Source organism: Buteo buteo, chromosome 21, assembly GCF_964188355.1.
Source record: "Buteo buteo chromosome 21, bButBut1.hap1.1, whole genome shotgun sequence".
NCBI classification, from domain to species: domain Eukaryota; kingdom Metazoa; phylum Chordata; class Aves; order Accipitriformes; family Accipitridae; genus Buteo; species Buteo buteo.
The window spans coordinates 23,818,152-23,833,206 of NC_134191.1; the positions used below are offsets into that span (position 1 = coordinate 23,818,152).

General features: G+C 36.5%; 1 protein-coding gene across 1 annotated transcript in view; it reads left to right on the top strand.

The window, feature by feature from the left end:
- Positions 1-15,055, top strand: part of CFAP92 (cilia and flagella associated protein 92 (putative)) — a 34,539-nt gene that overhangs the window by 1,701 nt on the left and 17,783 nt on the right. The window contains exons 2-8 of the mRNA XM_075053516.1: positions 125-321; positions 1,477-1,684; positions 3,114-3,245; positions 11,002-11,089; positions 11,337-11,500; positions 13,607-13,705; positions 14,539-14,723. Of these exons, the coding sequence (XP_074909617.1) occupies positions 125-321; positions 1,477-1,684; positions 3,114-3,245; positions 11,002-11,089; positions 11,337-11,500; positions 13,607-13,705; positions 14,539-14,723 (1,073 nt within the window). The remainder of the gene's footprint in view (positions 1-124; positions 322-1,476; positions 1,685-3,113; positions 3,246-11,001; positions 11,090-11,336; positions 11,501-13,606; positions 13,706-14,538; positions 14,724-15,055) is intronic.

Sequence of the window (15,055 nt, forward strand, 5' to 3'; positions counted from 1 at the left end):
TTTTTCTGTTGTCACACTGGAATGCCTGTTACCATTTGGTCGTTGCAGAGAACATTAATTCCCCCTGAAAGTATCATATTTGATAACATTTAACGCTTCCAAATAATTCTAATATTCTCCCTAGGACAAAAGCAGAAGATCTCCAACCCCCTTGATACACAAGGAAAGAGAATTCAAGTCAATGAATCAGGAGCTATTCCAAGAACGAAACGTTGCTTTCATATTGAGTACTTCCTTCTACCAGATGACCTCGTACCTAGAAAACTGGATTTGGTCTTGTTTGGGGTGGTTGCAAAGCTATTTACAGAATCTAATTCCAAGGTAAAAGATACAATAAAACTAAGTAATCCAAAATGTTGCGTATAGAAGGTGGGAGAATGTTTTCAGATATGGAGTGATGTAGTTGCATATTGCTTTAACAGCTGGTTAGGCCTTATCTGCACACACAGTATAGAACAAATATCAAGGATAGAACTTGTCTCTGCTAGTCCAGATCAGCAGTAATTTCTTACGTTTATAGTAAGAGGCTGGTGGATTTCAGAGTATTTTACTTTTATTTTCCTCTAGATTATCAGTTTACTTGGGATTATAGCTTTTATCTTTCAAGTACCAAGATAATAATATAAAAATTTGAAGGCAACTATCCATTTTATTAGCAATTAAGAAAAAAATGAAATTTATGCCTCTGATCTTTGTTGAGGAGAAAAAGATTTTTAAGGTACTTGAAGAGTTTTGCAAATTTTGTTATTTAGACTCATGTTTAACTGAGTTCAAACCCAGGAACCTAAAAATTGGATATATTGTTTTGAATACACCTTGGTTTGTTAAGAAATTTTTTCTTAACAGTTGGTGCTAAAATAAATTGGGGTTTTTTTGAGAGAGGGAGGCTGTTGGTTTTAAAGTAACTTGCATACTCTCAGGTTTTGTCTGCATGACAATTTTTCTAATGGCCCTCTTTGATTGCCTTACTCTTCTTCTGAGTATCAGCTTGATGTTTTTGTTAAACGAAATGGACTTGCAAAATTGCTGATTGAAATATATTATATTGGCAACTCTTGAGTGCTTTGTTCTTACAGTTTACCAGCTTATACTTGTGAAGTTTAGTGCTGGTCCTTTAATTTTATACATACCAACTCAGCATTTTAAAGTGTATATATTTGCTTTTACAGTATTCTGTTAAGTCTTCAGTCCACAATCCCATGCTGAGCAACAGCTTAATTGCTGAGCAACAGCTTAATTGCTGTTTGTTCTTACCTCCAGTCTTCGTATCAGACCTGGACTTGATAAGACTACTTTGTCTGAATGCAACAAAATACGCTGCTCTGACACAGCAAGGGGTGGGTCACGTAAGACCCAGCGTAAGCTGGAGAAATAAATATACAATTTGAGAGCAGTGGTGATAGTGCTCAGCATGTGAATGCAAGTTCTCCAGTACTGGTCAGCTCCTGTAAAGATTTTTATCTTTTGTTTTAATAGGCTATTACACCATGGTTTGAAAATGACAAGATGTGGATATCATGGAACCATAGTGTTGATATCGGTGTCACTAATGAATATCTAATAAAACTAAGAGATCACAAAATAATTTTAAAAATCTGGGAGAACAAGGACAAAGTTTCTTCAAAAGCGAAGCTTAGTAAACCAAATACTATTTCTTCACTAGAAGGGGATGCAGAGGCTGTTGGTAAGGCTAATGCAAACAGGCACATTATAAAACAAACCTTGAAATTGTGACTGCATCTTTTGATAAGTTATTGTTGAGTTTATTTGACATTCATATGTCATTCCCACTAAAATAATTCCTACTCATTGGTGTTTTAATGAATGCATGAGTCAGTTTCTGAAAATTTTGATGGCAAGAAAATATAATTAGGCATATAATCTTGAACCTTTGAAAACTAGTGAGTTATTTGAGGTTGTTTGGTAGTAATGTTAGTAATGAATGTATTAATTTTTCAAAGGTGGATTTTTCTTTTTGTTGTACTGAGAAGAAGCAAAACACAGCCACATTGTTATGCTGTGCATATTTCCATTTCATCTTCCTTCCCTTGTTGTCTCCCACAATGCTATAATTTGAATCTATGCCTAAATTTTGGCCACACTAGCTTGAAGGTCAGTGGTTTCAAAGACAGTTATTTTATAATTATAGTTATAACTATGTATAGTTAATTTTTTACTAGTTGAGTTAATTTAATTAGAGGAGAGAGACCTTGTTAGGGCTGTTACAGACATGTATGAAATGAGATCTTAGTCCTTAATGAATACCAGAAAACTAAGCATGAGATGAAACCTATAGGAAATGTTTGTTCTGATGGCCTGAAACTACTGTTAGAATTAGTTTTACTATTAAAATATGCATAATTTGTTAGCAAAATATTGTAACTGTTCTTTCTTTCCCATGTGTTTCAGTGGATGGAGATTTGGTGAGGTTATAAGGCTTCAAATGCTAGTTAATATAGGGTTGGGTTTCTTTTGATTGAACTGATACTAATGAATCAAATGTTTGCTCAGATATGGTGGGGTTTGTCAGCAAGTAGGCTTTGCAATTGGTGGAGGTTTCTGACAGCATTTGGTTTTTCTCTTTAAGGTTGGTTGGGCACCTGGGTAGCTGCTTTTGGGAAATGGAGACTTGTTTGTAGTTCAGTGTTTTCTCAAGAGCAGCCTTACCTTTTAGCAATAGGAGGAAGGCAGGACAAAGGATTAAAAGCTTTCCCTCCTGAAGTTGCACGCTTTCCGAGGAGTTTGTATGGCGAAGTCCCCTCAGCTCACTGCCAGGGCTGTTTGCCTTCTCTGCAGGCTCAGTATTCTGGCCATTCCCAGAAGCCTCAGCTGCCCAAGTATTTTCTTCTGAATATGCATTGTTGTGCAGTACAGAGGGAGAACATTTTACGCTAGATTTTTCTGTGGGCTTCGAGGTAAACGTCAGTAACTCTGGCGATTTTCATCTCCAGATGATCAGAATTGAAGTCTGAGAGTGGATTCTTACAGATAGTAGGAAAAGGGGAAGAGGTGCCATTGGAAAATCGTTGCTCAAAATTTGGGTGGCCCAACCAGACTAAGCAATGAAGTCTAAACCAGGGAATTTATTTTATTTTGATTTTTTTTCCTGATAGGTGGTGTAAAACACGCTGTGCTATTGCAAAGAAAATTCTTTGAAGAGAGTCAGCCAGCACACAGCTGTACAAAAATCAAAGCAGCAAAGGAATCCAAGACACAGGAGGAGTCTTCAGCGTTTCCTGTTAAAGGTATAACAATATGGAAACTGGAACTGGCTTATGGGTGAAAAGGGAGGGGGAGTACAATGATACCTTGAGTAATGGACGAGCAGGAACAGGACTGAGGAATCTACTGAGGGAACAAGGTGTTGCAGGAAGACTGAAGGTATTATAGTTAGAACAAGTTTTTAATAGCTTTGGAATAGAATTGGGCAGAAAGATTTAGTTGGCTCACAGAAAGTTTTTAAGGCACACCAGAAAAAAGCAGCGGGGTTTTCTGCTGCTTCATGCTTGTAAATGATTGCTTTAACATCTACAGCCATGACCAGAACATAAGTTCCCAGTTTCTTGCTGTTTCTCTGCTGTGGCAAATATCTGGAATCCAGTAGCAGAATGCCACATTTCCTTTGAATTGCTGGTTCGTGGAGAAGTATGAAAGTTTATTCCCGACATTGGTGGGATCTCAATTGCATGAAGATTTGTAATCTGGCCTTGCCTTGTGCCAGTTGAGAACCTGCTGCAATACTGCTGCAAATAACAACAAAATCTGGCCTTCTGTCAGGTTCTTCATCTAGCAGCAGTGTGTTTGTAGCCGCGTCTGCTTAGACCCTGCTGCTGGCTTTCTCCATCCCTTCTGGAACCCTGTTCAAGTCTGCTGACTGGAAAGCTGGGATTTCTCTGCACCTGGGCACTGTTGGACTGAGCAGCAGTGCAGAGCGCTCTGCTGTGAGCTCAGAAAGCACATGGTACCACGTTACAGTGCCTGAATGGAAATCATGGGGGTCGAGAGCTTACAACAGCAACGGAAGTCAAGAGCAAATGAAGGCAAACTTTATTAATGAAAATTAAAATAAATATATAATGCTGAAAACATTAGGTCCTTGACTTTCCAGCTGGGCTACGAAGCGTAGTGGAAACCTTTTGCCTTATTCTTTTGTACTCCAATTTTCAGTCTCCACAATGGAGATAATATTTGACATGTTACAGAAAGTGTTAAAGTTGAGAAAGTAAAAAGATACTTCAGCAATGAGTGTTACAGAACTCTCTAGGAGGACTTCAGTAATTCCTTTTGCTACACCAGGATTACTGCTTGTATACTTTGTAAGAAATGACACGAAGACCTGCATTGTGCAGTAAGAAAAAAGCTGACTTTTGAAATACTCTTTCACTGAGCAACACAATGAACAAAAGTGTGCTGCCTGTGGCAGAGGACCATGAAAAAATGTGTTTCATCATCATCTGAGGTCTTGGATACATATATGTACCAAAGGGCTGAATTCAACCAGCACAGACCTTTTTTTTTGAAAAATTCTGCTTTTAGGCAGTTGGCCTTGCAATTTAATTGTTGTTTTCATAGAATGTTTTTATGAACAAAAGTGTCCAAAAAGTAAAAAAGCAATTATTATGAAATTCTATATTTTGACTTCAGTAATCTTTTGAAAATGCAAAGAAATTGTTTGCTTGTTTGTTTTTCTTTGTTTGTTTTTTCCTTAATTTTAGATTTTTATGGTGAAAACAAAACTAACAGCTAGATCCTCCCTCTGTGTTATGTCTGATTTTGTTAGATCTACAAACGAAAATGGACTTGCTAAATATTTAGGTAGAATTATCCAAAGGGAAGCTTGTTACTGCAGTAGGGTAATGGGGATTCAGCAGATAATGTGGTTTCCTCCTATATTAGCATCTGATGCAGGGTGCTTACATTATGTTGGGGAGCACTGTGTCACCAGCTTCGGCTGGTTATCTTTTAAATTTTTTTTGTTTTTTTTCTAATGATTAATGGCATGCACCATCGAAATAGGAGCACGTTAATTCTTGGGGTAATTAGGCTGGCAGAATGGGTCTGTGTTTTGGTAGCAGTGCCATCTGCTGATGGGCCCAGGGAGAATCGATGGACCAAGTAATTGAAGTCTGCAAAGGTAGAAAGTGTGTTCAAAGAGATAAAGGACAGGAACACGACTTCCCATTCAGATGAATGGAAAAATGCTAACCCATTCTGTGTTAAGGAAGAAAGGAATGTCCTGAAGATCTCTTTATGTTTCTTTTCATTGACTTTGAAAAACCATGTGCACTATTGGATGTACCAGTACTTGTGCTCTGTAAAACAGGTAATTTGTTATACTTTCTTAGTATCCTGTTTATAGCTGGGTAAAAACCTAATATTGCATTGCTCCACCTTTGCTTACTTCCAGATAATGGCAAATTTTGTTCTTTATTGTCTGGAACATGCTCAGCTATTCAAGTGCAAATTCTCCTTGCCATTCATACAATGTTGATTTGCTGTGATCTCACTGTAATTAAGACCTACATCTCACTGTAATTAGGGCTGATACATTGTGAGGCTAAGTGTTGAGTAGCTAACACTGAAATCTGTGACTGTAGAGTGTTTTTCTGTAATTAAATGACATTTGAAGACAGTTAGGTGTAGTATACCATACTTTTGGCATATATAAAATGTTGACTGAATATTTGGACATTTCTACACATTGTGTAAGAGATCCATACACTGGTAACATTATTTTTTTAATGAGTATTCACTAGAATAGCAATTGGAATAGTTTATTAAAATAAATAAGCAAAAGTAATGTATTATTTCTTATGTATGCAGTTTCATGCATTAAGATATGTTATTGACGTCAGTACCTACTGAAGTACACATAGGACATTCAGTGCTAGCAAAATATTATTTGGATATTCTCACCTCATTTTAATTACTTGTTAATTCCTAGTTCTGTTTTAAATTGCAGCATGATAATTACCATGGAACTTATTTTTCTAGGAAATACAGTATGACTTCATAATATTTTAGTTTCTCTGCATGATCTCTCAAAGTCCCTCCAAAAATATTTTATTTTACATATTTTAGGCTTATGCAAACTCATCCTTGACTCTGAGACAAAAATTAAATGGATTGTGGTTTTGAGTTACAAATACAGCTTGCATAAGACTTCTCACCACGTTTTCCTAGAGCTTTACAGGTTCATTTTGTCAGTCTTAGCAGAGTTATCAAAACATAGAAATACTTAATAACAAAGGTAAAACCTGTTTTAATTTAGCAGAGGAAACTTATCTGAATGGACTAGCAACATCTAATTGTGGTTTGCCATATCCATCAAGGACAGATGACTTTTGTACAGTGAGGTAAGAATGTTGCACTTGCATTGGGAAATGTTCATGTATTAAAAATACAGTTGAAAATATGTAATTGTTTTTCAGTATCTATGGGGTTTTTTTAAACGTTTTATAATTATACTGTGGTTTTGGCAGTGGTTGACTACTGCTTTTTGCACCCACGCCTACTGGTTATAGGAAAGGAGCAAAAGCATCAAGATCCCCTTTAATACATCAAGCTTGTTAATAGTCTATTTGGGGTAAGGTAGCTGTTTATGAAATAATTACATAAAGTAAGAAACTTTGCTCACCTTACTTGTTTGTGCATGTGTTTTCTTTTGTTCACTTGTACCTTTTGACTTGAGATAATTTGTCACTGATAGTGTCAGTGAGACTAGATGGAGGAGGAGCTAGGAGTTATTCTACTGCTAGTTGCTCAACTTGAAAGTGTTAGGAAGTGGCAAAAGCGAGGAGTGGTGTTCTTCAGGGTACGTCATTCTTTTTGAAAGGTTGAAGGTAGTGTCAGCAATAACAGTTGCTAGCAGAGCAGGCTTTGCTGGCTTGTGAGCTCAACAGATCAACTCTATAACTATGAATTTGTATTGGCTCAAATTACCATGAGGTAATTTTCTAAAGCAATTAATGTAATCCTGAGTTTATCCTGCTGTAGTAGCATAGTTCCCTATTTGTTCTGTTCTGCTTTTAGGAACAGTTATTCACTCTTCTGGTTTAATAAGTCATTTGTTTTAATAGCTTTCAGTGGTAAATTTCTAACAAGTAGCATGTAACCCTCTAAAATTGTAGAAGAGATTAGAGGGTTCAAGACTTGAGAAACTATAACTTTAAAAATAATCATGTTTTCTTGGGTGTTATACATAATGGAAAACTTTGCACTTGAAATGAATCATGAATAGGGTATATCTCAAATAAGTCATCCAGAACGTCATCTAAAAAAATATGAACTTTTAAATTACTTTCTTGAGGTTCCCATTGTGTTTCTACAAAATTAGGTGGTGTTAGCACAAGATAATGAATCCACTCCTGTATTCTAAGATGTGCTTTCTCATTTTATGCTGTTATGTAAGTTTAAGAATTTCTCCTGAACAAGATTTAGTCAGATTGTTACTCTGCTCAAAAGATAGTGAAGTCAATGAAAGGATTGTTAATGCCTTCAGCACAAATTTGTGAACTCAGCTTTGCAGAGCAGTATTTCTGAGTATTTTGTATGTTGTGAGAACAATACTATTTCTGATGACTGCACCTGTAAGTGAGTCTTGCAGTTCAAATGGTATGGGTTTTGTGTTGCAGAAAGAAAACATGCATTTGTAGTGATGAAGAAAATCGGCCAGAATGTCGAATTGCACATGGAAGCAAAATCTTTAGTTTATTTCAGATAGTTTTCATTTAAGTGCAAAACCATCTTAAAAAAAAAAATTCTCTCAATATCTGGAAAATCTAGCCACCTTGCTTTTAAGTTCCTAGCCTGTATTCTTCTTAGCTGATGGAGACCGAATGCTTCTTTAACAAAGGTGCTGTATTTAAGATTTGAGAGAATCTTGATTTTTAATCAATATCTTGTTACATCGTCCTACATAATTCTTGGTTTGCTGCCTGTCCTGTTTTTAACAGTCTTCAGTTCCTGGTTTGTAGATTAAATGGACACTTCCTGTTCTATAGCCGTTGCTATCTGAGCTATTTCCTTCTGCATTGTATTTTTGAATGTGAAAATAAATACCAGGTGATTGCACGATAAAATAAAATGGGGCCCTCTGAAGCTTCGTAACTGCTAGAATCAGTTGGGCTAGTGTGTTTGTATCTTACATATCTGTTTGTGATAATAGAAATGAAAAAACAACCTTTAGAATGGGATTTTATTTGTTAATGGCTTATGGGAGGAGATACTCAGTGCAGATGTGAGTTGGTGTTTTTGAAACTAAGTAGGGTTTTTACTCCAAAAATAGCATTGGTGAAATCTTGCTGTGTAACTGAGAGTGTAAATTGTTTCTGCTTTGTGTCCCATGAGCATGTCCTTTCTGCTCAAAAATGGGTGTCCATCTTGTGTAAGATTTAATGTAGAACCCCAGGGCATTACTTTACTTTGGACTTGCTCTGCATTTTGTAAGCATCTGAAGTATCGGGATATTTGAAGGGTATTTGTCCAGTTTAAGTCTGAAAGTGTAGTTCCTTATGCTGTTGCAGCTCCCTTGCATGCATTTATGCTATCTGTCATGTCAGTAACAACATTCTGGTGAAACATGAACAAATGAGATCAGTATTTTGAAAAATTAAGAGCATGTGTCTGGTCTTTGTGCAAACTTAACTTTCAGTACAGATTAATTGGAATAGAAATAATTTTGGGGTAGAAATAGTCTAATATTCCAAAACCATTACTGGAAACATGTTGAGAGGTACTACAGTCTAATGACACAAGAGCTGTGTAAGAATCTTTATCAGGATATTAGTTTGTCTGGAAAAATTTACCTCTTCAAAGTGAAGCTCAAACAGGGTAAAATGAATGAATATTATATCCTTACGTACATCACTGTTGCTCTTTCATATACCTGAATGTTCTCGTTCTGCCTGTATTGTGACTGTGGTGATGTTTCTTTCTAGCTTCATGTTGAAAGAACTATTATCATGATCATTCCTTTTGGAGGACTAGTGAGTTACCTGACAAGCAGCCTACATGTTTACTCTAAAAGCAAATCTGAGATTCAGGAGATTATATTTTACCAATTTTATTGGCAAAGTTTTGCTGCTCCTTTGCACACCTGGAAAAGTATCTTTGTTTTTCTAAAGAATCAGCTTCCTTCTTCCCTCATTTTGTGTCAAAAGTCTACAGCCAGGAAATATGATAGTCACAATAATTTTATGCTGCATTGCTTCTCTCAAATTGGTTCCAGAAAAATTCTTAATACTGCTGGAAATGCCCACATATGGTCTGATATCCTCTATGCTTTTTCAGTCTGCAGTGGGGAGGTTTCCAACAAATCCACCAATAAATTCCATGTTACCCCTGTGAACTCCACACTACAGTTTCCTTCACTTATTCCCAACACCTGGAGGTTCCTATATATAGTCTCTAGGGTCTCTGACTCTTTGCATTGTTTTATTTATTTATTTATTTATTTTAATTGAGGCAAATGAAACAGCCTTATTGTTTTTAGTTTTAGCAGGTCTATTTTTTTTCTTAGCATGATGGTTTACTTATAAAACCACATGTAAACTTTATTTGGATTTTTTTGTTCCCAACGCAATTATGACAGTCTGTCATTCACTACTTAGTTAACATTACATATATTAACAATTTTGACTGTGTTTTCATAGGAATACAAAGATCTTGGAAAGCTGTATTTTTAATGTTGATCACTTTTAGTGCTGCAAAACCATGCAACCAACCTTCTCTCTCCCCACTCCAGCTATTACTACGATCCTTTTTGAAACATCTCTGAGGACAGGTAGAGTTATTTGGGAAATGCTTGGCTTAATCTGGGTAATGAATTATTATTTTTAGTGCTGTAAACATACATTACTTCAAGCTTCACAGCCACAGTCTTGATTCGTTGCTCACTGCATGGATGCCTGTCTGAATTAAAATAATGTTTGTGAAGCAGCTGCAGAACTTGGACCTCTGAGATTAAAATCCCTGGGAGGAGGAGGAAGAAAGGATGTTTGAAAGATTTAATGCCAAGGATAAAAGGAAGATGTTGCACATATTAATAAATATGAGAGAACATACTGTAGACTGAATATGATAATCTGGAGACAATAATCAGCACCAGAAAGCCTTAAAGCAAACATTGTGAGAAGCTGTGGGGGCACTAGTCAGGGAGATTTGGACTTTGTGTCCCAAGCATATAATGCTAGTCGCACTCAGAGATGACTAGATGACATGGAGTTCTTGTAGTCTATGTTTTTAGCAATAAAATGTTTGTTAGATTAAAGTCTTCAAAAAATAAATGAATGTCATAATATGTGTGTAAAAGAGTAGACTGCATGCATCTGTCTATATATATCGCACTATAGTTATTTCATTATTAAACATTGTACCTCTCAAAACATCATCAAATGTTTTAAAAATATTTTCAAGCTGCTATTATTATAAATCATGCTAAGTAAAACAGTGACCAGTTTTTGTGACTACTGATATAAAATTTTCTTGGACAGACATTGTATTTCCTTGAACTGCATATAAAATTCTACCACCAATTCTGTTACCCCATTGTGAGGAATCTTTAGGGCTGAATGCGTTCTTCACAGATAAAACCATTTTGCTGCAGTATGTCTTGTAGTACCTCCCTCCAGGTACAATATATAACAGTGATCTGAAGAGAGGGACAACAGAATCACTTAATTGGGAGATTTAAAATGTGGTGAGATTCATCTTTGTTAAACAGCCTTTTCTGCTGTTTCTGATTAATATTAATTTTTCAGCACCAATAATGTATCAAATTTGTAAGAAATGTATGTACTTTAGGGAATAAAATGCGTGATGTCTTGTGAAGAATGATTTACAGCAGTGGCTGATATTACAAAGTTTGGGAAGCTTCTTAGTGCTGAAATATAAGTGACAGCATTCCTAGCTGCATTTCCCCCCTAAGAAGGCAGTTCCTCCTATAATAGAGCAAAACTGTATTAATTCTAGATTTCTGGTCTATCTGTAATTGTGTAACAGGGTATACCAAATGTCAGCAGTTACAGAACAGACGTATTTCTCTTTCCTCAAAAAGCAAAGCAGATGTACAGAAAAATCTGCAAGTAAGGTATTGTAGTATGTAGTACAAGATGTTTTACTTTATGCATGTCTTCAGGTACTTAACTTGGTCTCTTACTCAAAAGAGAAGGACCATGTATCCTGTTGATATCCTTTACGTTTATATTCTGGCAATTGAGCTCTTTTAGATTTGAATTATTTTTTTCCCAAAAAATTGTTTTGGTGGAATCATTAGCATGGCAGGGATTTATTTTTCATATTTCTTAAATAACTTCAGATCTTTTTAATGTTTTCAGAAGTGTGATATTTGCAAAAAACAGATTTCTGGATAAGGCCCAACTTCTGAAGCAGAAAGCAGTTGCTGGTCCTCCAATTAATTCAACTTCAAAAGAAACTGAGAAAACAAATGATAATGTGGGAAATGTGACATATGGAGCAGACGAAACAGCCACCACAAATGGTAAGTTCTGGATGGAACTATGGACTAGATTTGAAAAGGTGGATATGGAATTCTGTTTATCTTCTTTTTCTTTTTTTTTTTTTTTTTAAAGAATTCAAGGTTAAAACAAAAAAAGAGTTATTGGACCTGTGCTTTAGTCTCATCTCTGCCGTGAGCTTTCTGTGTTTCTTCAGCAGCTAATAAAACTTTCTTTTTCAGTTTCCTTAGCTTGTAGTGTGAAACAGGGATGATGACAATCCTTTTCTATCACTTGGGGTGTTCCAGGGGTGAAGTGATGGATATTTGCAAGGGACTTGGGTGTGCAGTGATGAAATTTGTAAAACAGTTAAAGAGTAATGTTGGAGCTAAAACAACTATTCCAACTGAAAAATTATCAAGCTGTTGTTTCGTATCGCTTGCATTGCTTTTCCTACTAGAGGCCAGGTTTTGATCTGTAGTTTACGGCCCATTTTTATTTCCAGTGCTAGTTCATTATGTTAAATGAAAAACCACAGCCCCACTGAGTGATATTTTGCTCTCTCATCTGTAGTTTACAATTGACGAAGGCCCTATGAAAGATGGAAGAAGATGATAGCCATTGTGATAATGGACATTAGAGCATATATTAACATGCCCGTGTTAAATAGCATGCTTGTCTGGGCAAAAACTAGCATGGCATCACAGGGTTGCAGTACACATTGCCCCCAGTACACATTATAAAAAGTACATTTGCTTATCACCGGGCATGAATGATAACATTCAGTTGTAGTACCATTCTGTCAAAATAAGTGGATGCACCAATAGCATCAACCAAATCTTTACTTGACAACTGTTTTCTGTTGCTGTCCACTGTGGCAGAGTTTGGTGCTCCTGCTTTTATGGACAGACCTTTTGAAGAGTAGTAAAGAAAACACTAATGCAGAATGGGGCATGCAGAGAAATAGGGAGGCATTTTGGAGCCCTCCTGTGTGCACGCACATGGTGGTGGGCAGCTCAGGTTGCAGCACAAAGGTGTGTTTGAAGAGCTTAACCCTCAACCACATCTGCTCCATTTACCTTGTGGCTCTGGTTTGGTCTTTCTTTCCCGTGACTCTGAAGACCCGTGACTTATGTCATCATTCTCCCTCAAACTTCCATACGCTATTTCTTCAAAATTAAGGCAGTTGGTACTTTCATACGAGCTTTTGATAAACAATTACGCACTTTGTAGGGAGTTCTCTATGTTATCATTTTGCTTTTGTTCAGAGTGGACTGATTTTTTCTGCAGTGTAGTTTTGGTACTGCTAATATGTCATGTCACATTACTGTTGTTATTAAAAGATAAAGCTTAGTAATACATTGCACACCTCTCTTTCCTTCCATTTGACTGTTAAATTTATCCTTAAAACATTCTGCCATTCCTTTTATTATAGGAATAATAACAAATCAGGACCAGCAGCATTAATATTTCTGCAGTTCTTCTTTTAAGTTGCTGTGTTCACTTGCTACAATTTGTCAAACTACTAGTGCTGAAATTCTGTCCTTGCTTAGTTAACTGATGGTATAAAGCATCTGAAGCTAGGATTTATACACTTGAGGCTAGGACTGACTGTGCTTTTACTAGTTGGATAAAGGCTGGATCTGGGCAAAAGGAATTTGGGAATAATTACTTAGCCTCTAAGAAAATGACAAAGATGAAGGAGTTTATCTTCATGGTATCCTTGTGAGGTAAAGGAATGACAATATTCCTGTAGCTGTGAAGTTACAAAATACCAGTTTCTGGAAACAATAGAATGCATATCACAAAGAGTACTGTATATGTGTCATAATGCATATATGCAAGGAAAGAATAGTAAGGTGGCAAAGATAAATTTAATTTTGGTAATTCCAGTGCTTGCTGTTGCAAATTTAACTTTCTTGTAAAGTAGGGATTCCATATGTAGTGTAGTGGACTGTGCAATGGAAATTTGAGCATGTTGAAATACTAGCCTAAGTTGGTGTCAAAGTATATAATCAATGACTTTTTTTAAGGACGATACTGAATTATGCCACCTACTGCAGTAAATTTAAAATTATTTCTTTGATTAATTGCAAGAAAGCGTCTCCTCCTTCCTACTCAGTCCGACCCTGCCTCCCTTCCATCAACAGGTAGAAGAGGTTCTGGTCCTAAAAGAAACATTGATACTACTATGGAAGAGAAATATGGCATTGCTTCACTGCAGTTAGATGTCATGCCTCTCCTCTCAGGTATTATTCTGTTAGGGAGGGAGCGACATGCTAGGCGTGCTCCATGTCTCCTCCTCTGAAGTGTCTGTGCTGGTGGGTCTGCCTGGTGGAAACTGGCTTGAAAGATCCCTAGGGAATTTCGTATTCTGGTTAAAAACTGGTTAAGAAAGATTTGGGATTTGGTTTAGATCTGGGGGAGGCTGACGTGTTCAGAGGTCTGTGTGCTCTGAAGGGCAGGATGTCAAAAGTACTTCTGCCCTGTATGTACGTCTAAGCTCTTGTATCCTGTTTGATTTAGAAGGTGTTGAAAGTGGGATATTGGTCAGAGTAGAGTGCGTTATTTCTGTGGTTTTCTGACTGTGACTAGATTAACATTCATTATTAATATAGGTTGTCCTATTTTTGTGTGTAGTGAGTTAAATCTCCCCTTTGTTCTGTGCACGCAGACAAAAATAGCCATACATTATGCAGCATGGAACTCAGCTGCCGAGTGTATGGATGTGCCAAAGCTGCCAGTTTGTTTAAAGGTGCTTGTTTGCCTTTAACGAAGAGTTTAATTTTGATGAAGAGTTTCTGGACTGCTTTAATTTTTGTGTTTATGTGAACTGTGTATTTGCAGCTTTAAAAAGAAATAAACTTGTGTGCACTTTCAGCAGTTAGCCCAATGGGGGTTCTGATACTGCTTTGAGGAGTATTTTCTTCCTACTGTAGAAGATAAATAATATTTGAAGCAGTTAAAACAACACTTTTATTTTAATACAAATTCAGTGGAGGTTTGTAATTAATTGCATCAAATATGGGTGCCTTGATGGGATTGCTTCTATAACAATATTTAATTTTCTATATTTAAAAAGGAGAAAAGTCAGTGATCAGTCGTCTGGCAGAAAATAATGCTAAAATTTTAGATGCTTACATGACTTTCACTGTGGAAACACCTCTTCTGTCTGAAAAACAAAGACGTGAATTAAATCCACTGATTATAAGGATTAATTCAGCTACCTGCCTCCCAAACACACCTGTACCAATAGAAGTGCTGCAGGTAACACATACCACTACTTCTTTCTGAAGGAATTTCCTTGTTACCCTCAAGTAGCTTTGCTTAAAATATGGGCATGGTTTTAAAGATAACTTTCCTTATTAGTAGCAAAATTGGAGAATATGACTAACATATTTCCTGAAAACATGTGGCCAGATTAGTGCTTACATATCATAGGCACTGGCAGCAAAACAGCAATCCTTGTGTTTTCCAAGGGTAATAATTTATATAAAGTTATCCTATTTTGATTTCTGAGCAGTGGATCTTGAGTAAACCAGAGAAGATCTAGTTCAGTTGCAGTGCTATATTGTTTGAAGCAATTTGCTGACAGGTCA